The sequence below is a fragment of the Rhodamnia argentea genome, chromosome 2 (genome assembly GCF_020921035.1).
Source record: "Rhodamnia argentea isolate NSW1041297 chromosome 2, ASM2092103v1, whole genome shotgun sequence".
Classification (NCBI taxonomy): Eukaryota; Viridiplantae; Streptophyta; class Magnoliopsida; order Myrtales; family Myrtaceae; genus Rhodamnia; species Rhodamnia argentea.
This window is the reverse complement of record NC_063151.1, coordinates 288,295-306,245: the sequence shown is the minus strand read 5'-3', so window position 1 is coordinate 306,245 and position 17,951 is coordinate 288,295. Positions and strand designations below refer to the sequence as shown.

Here is a 17,951-nt window from a genome sequence, read left to right as displayed (position 1 = left end):
GGACCGGTAAGTATGTTCTGCTTTAAGTATTAGTAGTGGACCATCTGGTGCGGTGCGTGGGCAACATGATATTGTTTTAACAAAAATAGACAGAGTCGCCACCTCACATGTTAGAAGATATTAGTTAACTATATCTAACAGAAAGAAGTCAAAACTCTCTCAAGTTGGTCCTCAATCCTGATACTGGTTCTCCGCCGAGCAATATCGATCTCCATCACATATTATACCAGTGTGGCTATGAATTCACGGACGCAAAGAGTAACTTCCTACTGCCGTAAACAAAAATTTCTGATTGAAGCGGTAGTTCAGGCCCAACTGTCTGCTTACCATTAGACCAGACAAAAAGACCCACCTTCAGCCCACAAAAATGTACAGGTTCGCCAGATAACATTCAATGCACGAAATGATCTAGCCATGCTTGAAGCCTTGCATCTGGACAGGCAGAATCAGAGTTCCAAAATGAACTGCCATTAACATTACAAATACAGAGGAGGGATTCAGGCATAGATAAACATTCTTGAGAGAGTGTCTTGGAAAGTCTTTTGAGCAGACACTCTGCGACTCAAATAAATTGAGAATGAAAGTCATACGGCTACTTTGAAACGAATTCATTGAAACAAAATGGATAAAGTTACAGAGACATTTCACGTTGCTTTAGAAAGGGCATCGGATCACCCACATTTATCCAGTATATCAAAAGCTAGGAACAGGAAAGCCGAGTCGAGTTTGGAAGTTAGACAAGGACCAGATCCCCTTGTCTTCCTACCATTCAGAACCATCGGGGAAAGGTTGCAGTGCATCCTTCTTACCATTGGTGTAGAACTCAACAATTGCTTTCATTCGAGGAAGTTTATCAGGGTGATAATTAACATGGACAATGACGGGCTTCAACTTACTCAGTTTGGCATTTTTTCTCACCATCTTAAAGAGCACCTTACTGTTCATGAAAAGGTAGAAGTCCATAGTTCTTTTTGCAGCATGAAGACCATCATACCCAGGATGCGACGGGAAAAAGAGCTCCTCGTTGAAAACTGCTTGGTCCCATGCATTCTCCCTGGAAAGCCTACCTGCCACACGGTCCAAAAGCTCAATTGAAGGAATGGTGGGTCTCATGTAGAAGAAACCAGAGTTGTAAACCCATATTCTCATAGTATGTGCATATCGAGCCCAACCCATGGCAGGTTCATCGAAAACATCATTATATCCGTAAGCTGTATAGTTATTGTGACCGTCACTCATGGATTCAACATCAGAATCCCGATAAAGATAATCAAAAGGATTTTGTAAGTAGACAATATCGACATCTGAGAGCAAGACACTGTAACCCAGCTGCAGAAACTCCCTCAGAATACGGAATTTCAAACCAGAGACAGCATGGTTGCCTCCACTCTTCCCAACTGCATCAATGTCTTGATCGGGGTCCCTCTTGTACACGGGAACATCATTTACCTTGCAGAAATTTTCAATCTCATCGTCTAACGCTACAACTAGGTAGTTAGGTATACCAACTCTTTTAATGCTGGTGAACCAGACCTCCAACATTTCTCTCACATTGGAATTAGCAAGCGCCACGATAAGCTCTTTTCCTATGGCAACTTCATCCAACAGCTTGGCTAATCTGGGATTCACCGATTCATCAGGCATGACAGTTGGATTGGTCCTCAAGCCCTTGACTGTTCCAAATGGTCCGGCTTTGTGCTGATCGCCCAATGCTGAGAACTGATTATGTGCATGATCTTTTCCTTGTTCTGCTGATCTGAGCCTCTCATTCAATACCCTGATCTGGTTCTTGAGTGCCACATTCTTCTCAGATAACGACGCAATGTCAGATTTCATCAAGTTGAACCTCTCCGGCAATTCACCTGAGGATGACCCAGACTGCCCAAAAGAACAATTTTCTGAACTGTGAGAAGGAAGCAAAAGAAGTCCCTATAATCACATGATAGATAAAAAATAATAAAATCGTGCACGAAGGCAAAGGTTGATCTGTGGGTTGAAACAATTTGACCAAATCACTGAGGGCAAGCACATCGCACAATAAGACGCACTTGAATCCATTGAGCAATGTATATGAGAAGGATTGAGGATGACCAACTAGAATCATGGAACATCAATTAGAACAAATATATACAAGAATTCATTATCATCCTTTGGGAACTAGTTTGCAATTTTCAAAGCAGTGACTTCTCTCTATCGATATAATTGATGCTTGGAGAATCAGTTGCAAAATCAATTGAAGGATGCTGTGGAATAAATGCGTGATATTAGCCATTTGTCATTACAATTCTTCCAAAGGAAGAAAAATTGCAGAGCATTTCAACTTAATGCGACGCCGACCCATGTGACAACTCGGGAGACGCTAACTTAAATAATTTAGCTTCGTTTCACTTAAATCAAGCAACTACACTCCAGAAGCAATCATGAGCATAACCAATCCTTCGATAGAAAGAAGGAACGCATAACCACACCGACGATAGCAAGTCCCAAACCCAGAGTCAACCACACGAAGCAAAACAAGTGAACTCCGCCAATCCGCAGCATTTTCAAAGAAAACCACATGCCTACGTTCCAAATCCAAAACGAATAGACACTGCAAAAGAGCGAGCGAGAATGCATTGTTCATGCCGAAATGAATCCCTACCTGGAGATCCGATATCGAAGCGATTCGGGCGCGAGAAGCGGCGCCGAAGAGCCCGTGAGGATACAAGAAAGCGAGCACGCAGCCGAGCAGAACCCCGACGGCGATGGCCGCGGCGATTCGAGATCCGCGAGACGGTTGACCTTTGTCCCGCATCAGCGACCCGTCCCTGCGAACCGCCATAGTTGACCTCCCTCGGGGCTGTGGGGTTCGCGCGCTCAGACCAGACAACGATTCAGCTTCTCTTCACAGCATGAGATTCCGCAACTGCGGATTACGTGAAGCTCGAAATTGGGTTCATACAGAGAGGCGAAATCGAATCGTGGCGACCTTGGTCCTTCCCTTCCCTCCTCTCTCTCTCTCTCTCTCTCTCTCCGAGACTTGGCGTGAGCTTGAAATGAGAGGGACGAATCTTAAGAAGGTGGCTATAGTCGGGGGTCAGCAATCTAGTTCTAGCTCTATAGGCTGATGACGTGGCTTGTTTGACTTTGCACTTTCAAACTCGGCATTGCTTTATCTTTAGGTGCGTTAAGGCTGATCTGCAACATTAGTTGGTCAATTGTCAATTCATGTAATGTACTCTGATTAGGTCTTGAGTATTTTTTTTTTTTTTTTTTTTTACGACTCGGTCCAAAGAGGAAGGTGGCGAGTCACCGGAGCCGAAGAGAATTAATCGAACTATGCACCCAATAGGGAGAGAGCGATATATATATATAAAACTAAAAATGAACTCACGAAGATGCCTTTTAACGTAACTATAAGCTTTGCTTTGAAATTTCAAAGTTTTAATGTGTTTTCGATATGAGATGGATCAAAGCGGGCTTTAAGTTAAGTTCAAGATGTCACATGTTTACTTTATAATACAGACAGAAAACAAAGTGCCTTTTATCCAAAGACTGGAAGGACTGTCCTCCCTTATTCTATGTGACTATGTTGCAAACAGAAGTCCCAGAAACAAAAAGGAAGGACAAGAACAAGAATCAAACATTAGTCCTCCTGAAGATGATCTGTGCTCCATACTGAGGCTGCAAGGTCACAAAAAGCATGGGAGCATGAACGTAAGACGGCGACACCTCGAAAGCAAATCGCTTGACCACCATGGCCAGAGCAACCTTGGCCTCAGCCATGGCCAAGGTCTGGCCCACACAGATTCTGGGGCCAAGCCCGAATGGGACGAACGAGGCCAGGTGCTTTCTGGCCTTTGTGAATCTTGCCGGGTTGAACTCATCCGCGTCTTCGCCCCATATCTCAGGGTCGTGATGTACAGCAGTTGTGGCCAAGTAGAGCTGTGTCTCTGCCGGAATTTGAAGGTCTCCTAGCTTCACATCTTTACAGGTTTTCCTCATTATCATCACAACAGGAGGGTACAGTCGGAGTGTTTCATTCAATACCACTGTTACCTGTACAAATTTTCTCAAAACAGGACAGAGGGAATATGTAAGTTTTACTATCCCCAAAATGTGGATTTCTGAATCAGACTAAACTTTCAAAAACTAGGCCGATAGAGTGGTGAAATAGCTCGTTAAGGAAATATAGCGAGCAGAATGTCAAGTGATAGCTGTGAGACTGTTCATATAGTGCATTTAAAGCATTAGAGTGATCCTGCTTATAGAATGAGCCATCTAGGCAGTTTATTTATAATTAACTGCGGCGTAGTCTTAATATAATGGGCATGATAATGTCATGACTCATGCCCAATTTCTTCTTAATAGGTAAGTGAGAACTTAAGCATCTCACTTGCATATGTGCAGGAGTTGTTCATCTCACACATTAGACTATCAAGTTACCACCATCTCATCCTCGTAATGTCCTGGGGATTCGATGATGGAGTTTCAAACCTTAAATTCTTTTCATTTGAGAAGCTAGCCCAACCGACGATTTCACTCTATTTGTAGTAATGTGACTAGTGAGGAATAACTTACGATCTTGAGCTCGTTCAGATTCTCTGCAGCTGGAAGCCCGGTTTTCCCGCAAACACGGATCACTTCTTCCCGGGCCTTGTCCTGCCACTCCTGGTGCTTCGCCAGAAGGAGAAGCGCCCAAGTGAGGAGTGTGCCAGTCGTTTCTTTTCCCGCAAAGTAAAAAGTCTTACATTCGTCTATGACTTCCTCCACTCCTAATCTCTCTTCTTCGTACGAGGATGTTAGGAGAGCCAGGAGATTGGACGAATTCTCTCTTGATTTTGAGTTGTTCTGGATCAGCTTCCGGATCGAGTCCCGTGTTTCCTTCTCCAGTCTCCATCTCTCCCTATTCTTTTGAGTTGGCAGGAACCTGTGTTTTGAATGAAACATGTGATTGTCTGATCTTCCATGGATATGAAGATTCCAAGCAGAGCAAGAGAGATTGACCAGGACAAGCTCTAAAAGCAGAGAAGTAAGGATTTGTGGTTAAGGAAAGACACATCATGAGGTCGTGTCTTTTTCCGAAAATCACGAATTACTGATCAACTAACTATCAACCATGAGAGGCAACGCTTGTTTCACTGCAAAGTCTACAAACTAGCAGAAATGATGTGACATAGGTTCCATTTTTGGATACCATATGCAAATATATAAGAACTAAGAATGTGACTACAGTAGCATTGTAACTGATTGAAATGGAGCAAGTTCATTAGACCTAAAGCCAGGAATGTAGATGCTTCGGATGGCTTGAGAGAAGAGGTGCATCTGCTGCTCCTGCAAGGCGAATATGCGCTTGCCCTCTTCGAAGCTGCTTCCAAAAGCAGTCCTTGAGATGATGTCTGCCGAGAGTCCGTGGAGCTCCTTCAGCACCTCCACCTCGAATTCCTCTCTTCCTCCTCGTACCTCCTCCCACATCTCCAGCATATTGGCCGTACTCGCCACGATCTCCAGGATCCAACCCTACTCAGAATGAACAAAAAGGCATTGTGTGAAGTCCGTTTAGCGATCGACGTGGTGGACAAAACCACTCACAGTGCGATGATTTTCAATGCAAATTTGTCCCTTTTCTTTTTTATGGGAAGCAGCAAGTGTTACAAATTCTTTTATAATACAACCGGTTACCGTTAGAATGCATGGGTCCTTACGGTGTGGATGCTCTCCTAGGCAATTTAACGACCAGTTGGTCTTCGCCCAATTGCCAAGAACGGTACGACAATTTGAGGAACATACAAGTTGCTCCTGTTTTGTTTTCTTCTTCTTCTTCTTTTTCTTTGTCAGAGCTTCTGTTTTGCTTGCTTACAGCCGTTTACAACAAATTTTTTTAGATTGCGTTTGCATCATTACCTCTTTTACCCCAAAAGGCATAATGGCTTTTTTCAAAAACTTCAACCGTCAAAGTTAGAATGTTAGTTTTAAAGCTTTCGTTTTTGTTCATATTACTGTGCAGTGTTATGTATTGTGCAGGGCTAAGATGTTATGTTCCTAAATCGCGTCCAATGATGACATGATATGTAATGGCATGACAGTTGGACAATTTACACAGCCTCCATCACTCACCTTGACTCTCTCCATAGTGAAGGCTTGGTTGGCGATCCGCCGGTGAACGGCCCACTTCTCGCCCACCAGCCCAACAAGGCCTTGCCCGAACAGCACCCTGGCCTGCGGGTTGAACCCGATCCTTCCGTACGACCCGCCCGTGTTCATCAGGACCTCCTTGATCATGTCCGGATCTGAGATTGCCCAACCTCGGCCTCGAGCCGAACCAGTAAACAAAAGTCTTCCCATACTCGACGGACCAGTGGTGGTAGAAAGGAGCCGCCCTGCGGAGGATCCTGTGGTCAAAGGGCATGGACTTCGACTGAGCCTCTGCGAACAGGCGCTTGATCTCCGCCGTGTTGCCGAGGATCAGACGGTAGCCGGGGCCCCGGAGGCCTTGCTCCGTGAAGTGGCGCTGTAGCTTTAGTGGGATCCATAGATAGGAGTATGTGAATTTTGAGAGGAGGATGAGGATTAGCAAGAGGACTGGAACAAGAAGCGATAGCATAGTCGATCGAGATCGAGATCGAGAGAGAGAGAGAGAGAGAGCGGAGACTGAGGAAGTCGTGAGATAACGATTAGTTGTGCATCTTCAAACAGCGGAAAGTTCAAACTTGGTGTCATGCTTTTCCAAATAATTTCATGGTTTTCAGACGAAATATAGATAATATATTGGGTCCTGCAGGCCGCTTTTTAAACCTAATAAAGTAATACCTGCATTTACATTGATTGTGCATTACAACAGAAATACATGCTTTGTAATGGACAAAATTTCTTTGTTTAATCACTCGTTAAACACTCGTTTCAAGAAAGCTTAAGATTTTCAATGCAAGTGGCTGGCTTGTACTGAAAATCGACCCGCCTATTTTCGAGTTTTCTGGTGGAGCTCAAGCTACTCGAGTATCTTACTAGATCGAGCTTGAGTTCGCTAATATTAAGCTCGCCTCTCTTATAGTCCACTCAAATTTGAGTATTTTGAATTTTTATTTGAGTCAAATCGAGTTTGAGTAGTGATAGGTGATCGAGGTCAACTCAAATTTCGATTAGCGACATACGATTCGAGTCGAGTCGAGTCGAGCTTAGCATGTAATGACCCGACTCAAGTCGGGTCAACTCAAATTTCGATCAACTTACTTTGTTCAGTAAGTTGATTCCTTCGGAAAGCTTGTTCGAGACTACTTACCGATTACACACCCTTCACATAATTGATCGAGACGATCAACATTTGATAAACCATACACCATCTTCTTGTGAGATAACAACTTGAGACCACCGAAGTTGAGATGTCCGAACCTCAAGTGCCACAACCATGAAGGATCATCTACACATGCTTGAAGGCATCTAGACATTTCATTTTTTTATGTTGAGAGTGAACATCATGTTCTTCAACATCTTCACATTCGCAATTAATTTATTATTGCAATCTCTCAAAACAAGGCTAAGATTTTTCATGTGGACAGTGTAGCCTTTCTCTAGAAGCTGTCCCAGGCTCAAAATATTGTTTGACATTTTGTTGCATAATACACGTTAGAAATAAATTGACGTACCCCATCCTTTAGATGAATCAGAATCGTACCTTTCCCTTTGATAAGAATATAGGAATTATCATCGAATGAGACTTTTCCTTTGACCGTCTCATTCAATTAGGCAAACATCTCCTTTCGGCCACACATGTGGTTGCTTGCTCTAGTGTCTAAGTACCACGCATCATTCTTCTCATCTGCATTTTCTTTAAATGCCAATAAAAGAACTTGATCTGCATCATTCACCCAGTTCTCCTTTTCGTCCGCATCAGTACTTTCTTTTCGCCAACACTTAGAAGCATAATGACCAACTTTATTACAATTATAACATCGAATTTTTGATTTATCATACCGGCCATTTGTGTTCCTTCCTCTTCCACGAGCACTTCTTTGATTCCGGTAACACCCATTGCTTCGGGTGACATCTCTACCGCTTCGTCCATGGCCTCTTCCTTGGAAACGGCCTCGACCGCGACCTCGATCGGGATCTTGATTGACCCATCGAGTTTCCATAGGGTCTCTTCCTTGGCTTTTGTCATCTCGGATAGTCAACCGAGTTTGGAGTACTTCCTCTACTAGCTCAGATTTGTTTCTTTTGAGTTTTTCTTCATGAGCTTGCAAAGATCCCAGAAGTTCATTGATCATCATGGTATCGAGATCTTTAGACTACTTGATAGCGACAACAATGTGGTTAAATTTCTTATCTAAAGACTGCAGAATTTTTTCAACAACATGAACATCAGGAATGTCTTCGCCATTCCTTTTCATATGATTCACAATCGCTAAAGTTCTTGTGAAATAATTAGAAATTGACTCAGATTCTTTCATACGGATTACCTCGAACTCACCTCTCAAAGTTTGAAAGCGAATCTTCTTCACTTTCTCCACACCTTGGTGTGTGGTTTGAAGGATCTCCCATGCCTCCTTAGACGTAGTAGCATTCGAGACTTTCTCGAACATAGAATCATCTAAGGCTTGATAGATGATCGATAACGTGAGTTGATCTTTCGTTCAAGTCTTCTCCAAAGTATTCCTTTGAGTCCGATTCAACACCACTTCTTCATCCGGCTCATCATAGCCGGTATTGACAAGATCCCATACACCATGGGCACCGAGTATGGCTTTCATTTTAGAAGCCCATTTACCATAGTTTTCTTTGGTGAGGCTTGGATATTGAAAAGGAAGCTAATTACTTGTTGAGGCCATGATCATGAACCGTAAGTTCCGATACCAATTTGATGGGATAATCGAATGTAGGCTCTCAGCAAACACTCACAACTCAACTTTACTTACAGAGGCGGAGGAGACCGAAGATGGCTTTTCAATATTCTGTATTCACAATCGATTCACCCATGCTAAAATGGTTATAAGACACATCTATTTATAGGTTTGAAACACGACTCTTGATATACTCTAGTTACATGAACAGATGCATGTACATACATAGCATTTATTACACATTGGAATAAGAACAGACTCTTGAAAGACTCAAATAATAATAATTCTAAAAAAACAAGTCTTGATTCGTGCATGCATCTTGGAAGTCCACCATTCATTCACAATCGACACCACATTCATTGAATTGACATTAAGTCGATACGTTGGAAGTCGATCAATAGTCTAGCATTCATTAATTTGGTTTAATTTCCAACAAAGGAGGAGTTGAAGAATAAGGATTAAGATAATGTTTAGTTGTGCATCTTCAAGCAGAGGAAAGGTTAAACTTGGAGGCCAAATAGTTTCATGGTTTTGAGACGAAATATAGAACAAGCAATGTCTAATCAATTGGCTAGATGAGTACTCGAAATCAACTCACCTATTTTTGGGTTATATAGTGGAGCTCAAATTACTCGTGTGTCTTACGGAGTTGAGCTTGAGTTCGCCAATATTAAGCTCGACTTTGTTACAGTCCAGTCAAATTCAAATATTTTTTGGATTTTTAGTTGAGTCAAGTTGGAGTTTAAATTGCGACATTTGATCGAGCCCAACTCAAGTTTTGGTTATCAATATACGAGTCGAATTTAGGATGTAATGACCCGATTCAAGTCGATTACACCCCTAAAAATTAAAACCTTTTTTTAACAAGATCTTATAATGCTGGCCAAAAAGAAAAGGACATTTCTATATATAGGAAGTATTATGTTCCGGAATTACAGTCTTGAGTCTCGCATTATCGATTGATAAAAGGATTGAACTACGCATGATAATGACATGGGAACGGAGTAAATTTTTTTTTTTTCTGTAAAAAGAGAAGGTTTCTTTGCTAACATACACGAGAGCAACAAAGAGCATCTTCTAATAAGTGAACTTAGTCTATCCTGTTTTGTCACATTCTACATTCGCAGTACATCTAGAATTTAATTGAATAGATGTATCTCGGGAAAATTCACTTTAAATTTAGATGTTCATTAAAACGATTAGAAAGTTTAATTCAAAAGCTTAAGTTAATGGAGTAGAGATGTGGAATTTGACCACATGTCTATTAGAGCATTGGATTCTCTCGGAAGGGGTAGAACTTGGCTCTGATACTATTTTAAAAAGTCCAACTCAAAAACTTAATGTGATAGATGAAAAAAGATTGCATGCATGTAAATAGTATATAGAACCCCATTGTCAAGCAATGTGAGATATTTTTATTGAAACCTTCGATCTAGTGAGAAGCGTGGCAAGTTTCATGATGTACGAAAGAAGAACATAAACCAATCAGCTTAAGGTCAAGCATAATGAGTAGACACATTCAAGTTAGGGTTTCATCTTCAAATTAATTTAGGGAAAAAAGGGCCAAAATAACATCGTTTCAACACACTTTTGCTGACTTCATTTCCCCGCGAGCCACGTTGGACGATTTATATTAAATTAATGCCATGTCAGATTTTCGAAAAGGGAAATTATTGACAACATTTAATGATCATTTTTTAAAAGTTGTGGTACCTAAATGACAAATTGAAAAATTATGGTACCAAAGTGAGCGCCACATGAAAGTTGTGACACTTTTGGCTATTATTTTCTTGAGAAAAATTGTCAAAAAAGTCCTAAATTTTTCACATTTTTGCCAACATCCTACTCCTTTTAAATTTTCAGATTAAGTTATGAACCATTTCACATTTTGTCAATTCACTCCTATTGGTCACAAATCACCGACGTGGATGATGGTCGCTCTACGTGGCACTGCTGGCGCTAACGTGGACAATTTTTAATAATTCTGTAACAATCTTAACAAAAATTTTGATTTTTTTATATTTTTTTCCTTTATTTTTATTTCTCACTTTAGAGGCCGGCGGGGTGAGGACGTCACGGTCCTCGCCCAAGGGCCGACCCTTGTCGCCTTCTAAACCCAAAAGGATTAAAAAATTTAAAAAAGTGACAAAATTATTAAATATTATCCACGTCAACGCCGACGGTACCACGTTGGACGGGCGACGTCTACGTCAGCGATTTCTGGCGAAAAGAACTGAATCAGTAAATGATAAAAAGGTTTAAAAACTGAATCAACAAACTTAAAAGATTTAAGACTTTTTTGACAATTTTCTCATTTTTCTGAGTTTTAACTAAATGATCGTTGACACATAATTTTGTCGGCCTCGTACTTTATTTTTTTTTTCCGTAAAATAGAATAGGCCAAAATATGCAGCTACGTTTTTCTCTTTCTCTCTTCTGTTTCTTATATATATACACACACGTGTTTCATTGAGGTCATTTTTACGAGAAAACAAGAACGTCGGATCGGTGCCAGGTCAAACCAGACCCGCATAGACGGCCCCAGCATAGGCTTTCCTCTCGTTTTTCTTTTGCTTATGATCGCTTGCTCCTGTCCTTTTACTTTCTTCTTCTTTTTTTCTTTTTTAATTTCTGCTTGGGTTCACCGAGTGAGACGAATGCAGAAGGAGACAAGCCCACCGCCAGAGAGAGAAGTAAGATAGCTACAAAAGGAATTTGCAGCAGAGACTAATATCTACAGCAGAAATATTTGCAGCGGAGGATAATGTTATAGCAGAAATAATTGCAGTAGAGGATAAGAAGCAAGTTGCAAAGGCAAGTTGCAGGGAGTTCAGCTTGTTCCCAAGAAGCTGCGAGCTAAAAGATTGGCTATCGAGAGAGGCGGATGGGACTTGGAGCAGGAGAATGATGATCAAACGCAAGTAGCAAGCTGGAGCTGATGTGGGTGACTCTTAGGGCGCGCATGGTGACACTTCTACTTCAGAAATCAATTTCTAGTCAGAAGTTAATTTTTTTACTTCTTCTCAAAAGCAGAAGTTAATTTTTCTATTTATACTCTAGAAGTTATTTTTGATCGTAGAAATTCATTTGGTAACTATTGAAAATTTCTACTTCTGAAACATTATTAACACAAAATATTCAATGAAAAATCATTATCGACGGCCGAAAAATTTCTACTTCATGTTTGAACTTTTAATTTCTTTAAAAATAATTTTTATTATTAAAATATTATTTATTTTTTATTTTGACTGTCAGAGACGGCGAGTTGGTGGCGGCGGCCGGTGAGGTGGTCGATGGGCGATCAAGGCCGGCAAAGATTAGTGGTTAGCGGTGATCGCAATCGACAAAGGTTGGCAATGGGCGATGGTTGACAATTGGCGGTGGCGGCGGCGAAGGTCGGCGGTCACACGCGGCGATGGGCGGTGGCCGGCGAAGGTCGGTGGTGGTTGGCTACCGGGGAAGGTCGGCAGGTGGCGGCCGGCGAAGGTCCGAGGTGAGTGGGGGCAGGCAATGGTCGGTGGTTGGCGGTGGTCGTGGGCAACGGTCGATGGAGGTTGGCGATGGGCGGCGGCCGGCGGAGGTTGGCGGATGTGGTATGCTAGAAAAGAGGGTGAGGGCAGAATAAAAAGAGGGTGAGTCAAAAGTACTTCTTAAGTTGGAGAAATTATTTTTTTTAACTTCTAAAATTGAGGGAAAAATAACTTCGGAAGTGGAAATTCACTTCAAAAGCGGAAATTTCTTTCAGAAGTAAAAATTTTTACCAAACGAATTTTTACTTCAGAAGTTACATTACCAAATGAATTTTTGCTCCAGAAGTACTTTTGGAGCAGAAATTCACTTCTAAAAGTGTTAGCATGCGCACCCTTAGAGGCTAGTTTTGGGCAGCTGTTCAGGATGAATCTGCAGAGAACGAGCAGCAGGGTATTTCGGCCAAAGAGACACAGGAGCAAAGGATTTGGAGGGCGTTGGCTTTTGCGGTGCAGGGGAGACTGATTCCAGAAGGGATAAGAACAAAAAAAAACGCTGTTAACTGGAAGAGGATATAAAACAAAGCAGGAGACAGAACGTGAAGAGCGCGGGTGGGGGGGTTGTTGTGGGTTCTCTCATCGCTCTCGCTCGGAAAAATAAGGGAAAGAACAAAAAAACAGAGAGGATAGTAAAAAAGATGAGAATGAGTGAGGTCTGAACATACCTGAGGACAAGGAAGGCTCCCTCTGTTTTTGACACCGAGTTCATCACTGTTTGCTGTCATTCCAACTTTCAATAGGTAAGTTATCTGCCATGGAGTTTGGTCTTTCTTTTTCAATTACTCAGGTTCGCCGGGCTGAGACCCTTGGTTTCCTCGGTTCGGCGAACTCAAAATCAATTGACATTGTAGTTCAAGTAATGTAGAATCCGTTCATGCCATGTTAAGACCATGTATTGTGTTGTTTCTCTTGGTCATGGTTTGATTTTTGGTTATTTGTGGCTTTTGCTGCTGCAAAGTGTGCTGATTAGAAGTCACGCGGTCTATCAGTAGGAGTCTCCCATATATCCTGCTTCGCAATGCCTTTTCTACATGTGTGGATAATCATCCCCTGAACCGATCGATGCGCTGGAAACTAAATGCTATCTAGTTTCGTTTGGATGGAGCACTTTTCCTCGTGACACACACGTGAAAGATTTTTCCGACTTGAATTAAGTCAATGAACCTGTGCACTTGCCTGGGTGTAATCCCCGTGCTCTTAAAACATGTCAAACTCACCACGACGGGGGTGGATTTTTACCGTGATTTCATTTCATCTAGCTGCGGCCACCTAGCTCGAATCATTCTGTGTATATAGCAGTTTGCGTCCGTATTTGAGTTTGCTGTTTGCGCTTCCCGAGGTTCGACATATGCAGCCATGAAAAGCACTCCGTAAGATAGTTTTAAACGATTTGTGCTGTAGAAAATGTTTGAGTAAATGCCTAAAAAAAAAGGGAACCCATTTTGTATAGTCTAATGTTGCTTTTTAATGATTCACACCTGACCTTGGTTTTGATATTCCTGTTTCGCATTCTTTTAATAAGAAGCTTAAATTTTTAGGAAAAATAACTTAGAATTAGAAACATGTTATATATATAAATGAAAGGGACACAAAAAAGAAAAGTAAAAAAAAATTCGAAAGAACCAAGCAATCATTCATTTCATTTGTGTTTCATCCTAAATTATTTTTTTAGTCGTTGTTTCACAATGCAAGGTGACCGATGTCCATTCCAATCTAGTTCGTTATGTATCCAATCATGTTTTATGTTCGATTATTCGAGTTTGCAATCCGTTTCAATTGGTCCACGTGTTTATTTTTCGTCGGTAAATAGCCGTTTCAAATATTTGACTGTTTGGTTATCGCTTTGTGTCTCGTTAAAATTGCTTGAGGATTCTTTTCTGCTAAAATTGCATTTTTTTTTTTTACGTTAGCCTAAGAACTAAATAGATAATTACATGAAAATGAAAAAAACATCATGCCTAGTCATCTAGCTATGGTTAGATATGTTTGAGTTTCGAGTAATGAACAAAATGCATAGTCACTTTAGAAATATCAATTGGTTAGGTATCGAAAGGGTGCTAATTAGATAATTAGCATAAATAAGTCCCCGAACCTAAATACTCTGGTTTGCGTAGAAATTGAGATAATACTCCCGTATCTCGACTGGTTTCTAATCGACCCTAAAGGCTAGTGGCGGCTCTTAATGGTTTAGAATGTCAAATGATAAATAAATAAATAAATGAAATCCAACACCACGCGAGGTAAGATATCAAGCCTCGACTCTCGAGTTCGTGACATCCCTACCAATTCGCCACGGATCATAAAGGATAGCGTCCCAGGTACACTATCGACTTACTCACTTACGGCGCATGCGAAAACGTGAACTCTCCGATCAACAAACAACTTGGGATAGTAAAGCAGGAAACCGACACAACAGTCATTCAGCCAAAAGATATATCGACTCATAACCCGAATAGATGATCCTTAACCTTACAGAGCTATCGGCCAACCTATACAACCCCATGCTTCGGGGCGGTCCTCTAAGACTCTCGGAAAGATATACAGGTCGGGTAAGGTTAACCCTCATCTACTCCCAAAATCCTACAACGGCCCTTGCCTTAACGTCCACGGGCTCGATCACTTGAAACCCGAAAGATTAAACGATAGGGTGAGAATAATCTCGGTGAATTAATACCTAAACCCGGCTAGAGCATTGATTTGTTCAGAAAATCCTACCAGGTAACCACAAAAGCATCATATATATATAGGTCAACCACATGCAAACTTACCGGTTTTCAGCCATGCATAATGCAATGCTCGACTCAACTCAACAGTCACATCCGACAAACAACTAGCATGGCATCATATCAATTTGCGTGCGTAGGACACCACACGAAGTCCATTTATTAACCGGTGATCCACGTAGCGGGCGTGGTCGGCACGCACGATTGGTATGGCCCCAACACTACGACCGGTAGTGTCTACTAGCGGGACTAGGTATCGTCCCTTACTTCCGGTGACGGCAACCGAAAACTATGTATTCGGTGCGACTAGCACGACATAACATGCAAGTATTCCAAAAAGGAGCATCGGTCCGTCACAAGCTGTGATCGGAATTGACAATTCGTGTGATCCGTACGACCGGCACGGGCATGAATTGATGTGCATCCGACAAGTCGTGTGGTTCCGTACGACCGGCTCGTTACGAACATTTCGGGTTCCCGTACGATTGGCACGGTTTAACCTCATTATATGACCACTCAAGCACATTCGATAACTAACCAATTTTTATCTTTTACTTTTAGTCGGATACTCATACGGACGTGCTCAAAGACTCGACTCAATATCATTTTCATGCTAAACATGCAATTTAATTCTACACGTGGTCATATGAATGCACAATATTATCCACAAGACTTTATATCTAATATAGGGTACCTGACACCCATAATCGCTCACGCAATAACCAACAATCAACACCAAGCCTTCAATCAAACATTCAATTACCATGGATGAATCAAACACAAATAATAATCCCAACAGTAATTATTAATCCAATTTCATCCAATTAACGATCATATGCTCGGTTCTGACCTATCGTTTGCTCGCGATCAAACACTGGTAATCACCGCCCAAACAATCAGTCCAATCCAATCACCAATTAGTCACAGATGACCTAACCAATCCGACTACCTTAAATAATTGTGGCCATTTATCTTAAACCCAATTTCTATCTAATCCAACTACAATTAAACTACTTAAACACCCTAAATTACTAACTACGCTAATTAACTACCAATAAGTACAATTAGCGTCCTAATTGGGATTTAGGGGTTTAAATCACCAAAAATAGGCGGTTGAAGATGGGTCGGGCACTTTTCGGGTCGAGTCTCGAGTGGCGGGTACTATTCGGGTTGGGCAGGGTCTTGTTCGAGTCGGGTTTCGGGGTCACCTCAACATTTTCGGGTCGGATCCGGTGGCTAGCGGTAGCGGCTGGAGGTTCAGCGACCGGGCCCGGCCGGGTGGAGGCCGGAGCTCGGGACAGTGGCTAGTGGCGGTTCGCGGACTTGGGTCGGCTCGGGCTTGACGGCGTGGCATCACGGCGGAGGGCGAGCAACTCTAGCCGACTCGTAGCGGGCGGAGACCAACGGGCTCTCCGAGGTCGTGGGGGCTAGTCGAGGTAGCAACATGGCGGTGGGTTTCTTGGGCAGCGACGAGGGTAAGTGGTGGCTGGAGGTCGCCAGCTTGCAAGCGAGGGGGACGACCACCGGCGGGGACAGAGCACGACGGTGGCTAGTCCGGCGTCGGTGTTGGGCTGAACCGGAAGAAGGAGGAGGTGTCACGCGCGGCAGAGAGAGAGAGAGAGAGAGAGAGAGAGAGAGCGAGAGAGAGAGAGAGCATGGGGGGTGAGAAGGGAGCGGAGAGAGAAGATGATGGCGATTGGTGGGTGGAGATGTGACATTATGAATAGTGAAGGGTCATGTCACTTTTGAATTTTTCTTGTCTCTTAGTGAATTATTGAAGGACAAGGAGGGAATTCAATAATTCGAGACTAAACGAATTTTTGGTTTGACTGACAGAGAGTAGTTTTGGTCTTTTCACGACTAGGCTAGGTCGGGATTAGGCTCAATTGCAAGGATTTTGATCCTAATTCGCGGCGACTAAGATTATCGGAACCTAATCTAATCTGATTGGTTTTCCGAGAAACGTCCAAAAATTATCACTTACGTCCTTACGATCCAAAATATTACACCAATTGAAATCCAATATTCATCCTTTTATCGAATTCAAGTACTTTACAAACGGTGAATTTCTAGGGCATCATATAAGATTTGGGAGAATCTGAGCCTAAACCGATAGGTAATATCTCTAAACCTAAATGATCCTAGGGAGGGGAAGGGATAGGTCGTGACAATTAGGGGTGTTAAAATCGAACCGAAAAATCGAACTAAACCATTAATCGAATCGAACCGAACCGAAAATTACATGCATTTTGGTTCGGTTCAATTTTCTGGTTCACATAATGAAACAAAAATAATTCTTTTTTTCGGTTCGGGATACTTCGGCTCGGTTTGGCTTGGTATTCGGTTAACCAAACTCGGTAATACCAAGTATGAGGTGCTTCTACCTCGAGCGAACACCAGAACCCACTACACATGAAAATGCGGACATGGCAACAGCATCACCATCGCCACCCGCTTGCCGTAGCCCTACAACATGGGCTCAACCCGACGGCCCTCTCTGGGTCCCCGTAAATTGACTCCGCGTCCTCTGCTTGCACCTCCGGTCCGGCCTCGCGGGCGTTCTCGGACCTCCGCTCAATACGCTCTGTTTTTTACCTACACTTGAAGGAATTGATCTTACTCGAATTGATCGAGTTAGGAATGTTGAATCCGACCAAGTTCGTCTTTGCTTTGCTCCTTCAACCTCACGACAAATTCGTCCTCGGATGGTGGTTTCCATTCATGGGTGTCTTGTGAGTTTGACTGACTCCGGTTTGGTTTTTTGCGGAGAGGGAATGGAAATGGCTTTGTGCAGCGACATTGCGTTGAGCTTGAAGGGGTGCGGCGTCCGGAAGAGCAAGGGGGAGGGATCTAGTTCGGGCTCGTGAGGTGCACGCAGCGCCTTG

The 17,951-nt window shown here is 42.5% G+C and overlaps 2 protein-coding genes across 2 annotated transcripts; both read right to left on the bottom strand.

Annotated features, from left to right (window-relative positions):
* Positions 1 to 446: 446 nt before the first annotated feature.
* On the bottom strand, positions 447 to 3,067 carry LOC115751633 (arabinosyltransferase RRA3). The gene is made up of 2 exons (XM_030689576.2): positions 2,642 to 3,067; positions 447 to 1,878 (listed from the first exon to the last, which is right to left on the bottom strand). Exons 1-2 carry the CDS (start codon positions 2,819 to 2,821, stop codon positions 763 to 765), a joined length of 1,296 nt encoding a protein of 431 aa, XP_030545436.1. The 5' UTR covers positions 2,822 to 3,067; the 3' UTR covers positions 447 to 762.
* A 459-nt stretch (positions 3,068 to 3,526) lies between these two features.
* Positions 3,527 to 6,634, bottom strand: LOC115751589 (cytochrome P450 734A1-like). The gene is given in 5 exon segments (XM_030689514.2): positions 3,527 to 4,038; positions 4,561 to 4,909; positions 5,255 to 5,499; positions 6,097 to 6,279; positions 6,281 to 6,634. Coding segments are annotated over 5 exon segments (1,500 nt in total). The 5' UTR covers positions 6,584 to 6,634; the 3' UTR covers positions 3,527 to 3,618.
* Positions 6,635 to 17,951: the final 11,317 nt, after the last annotated feature.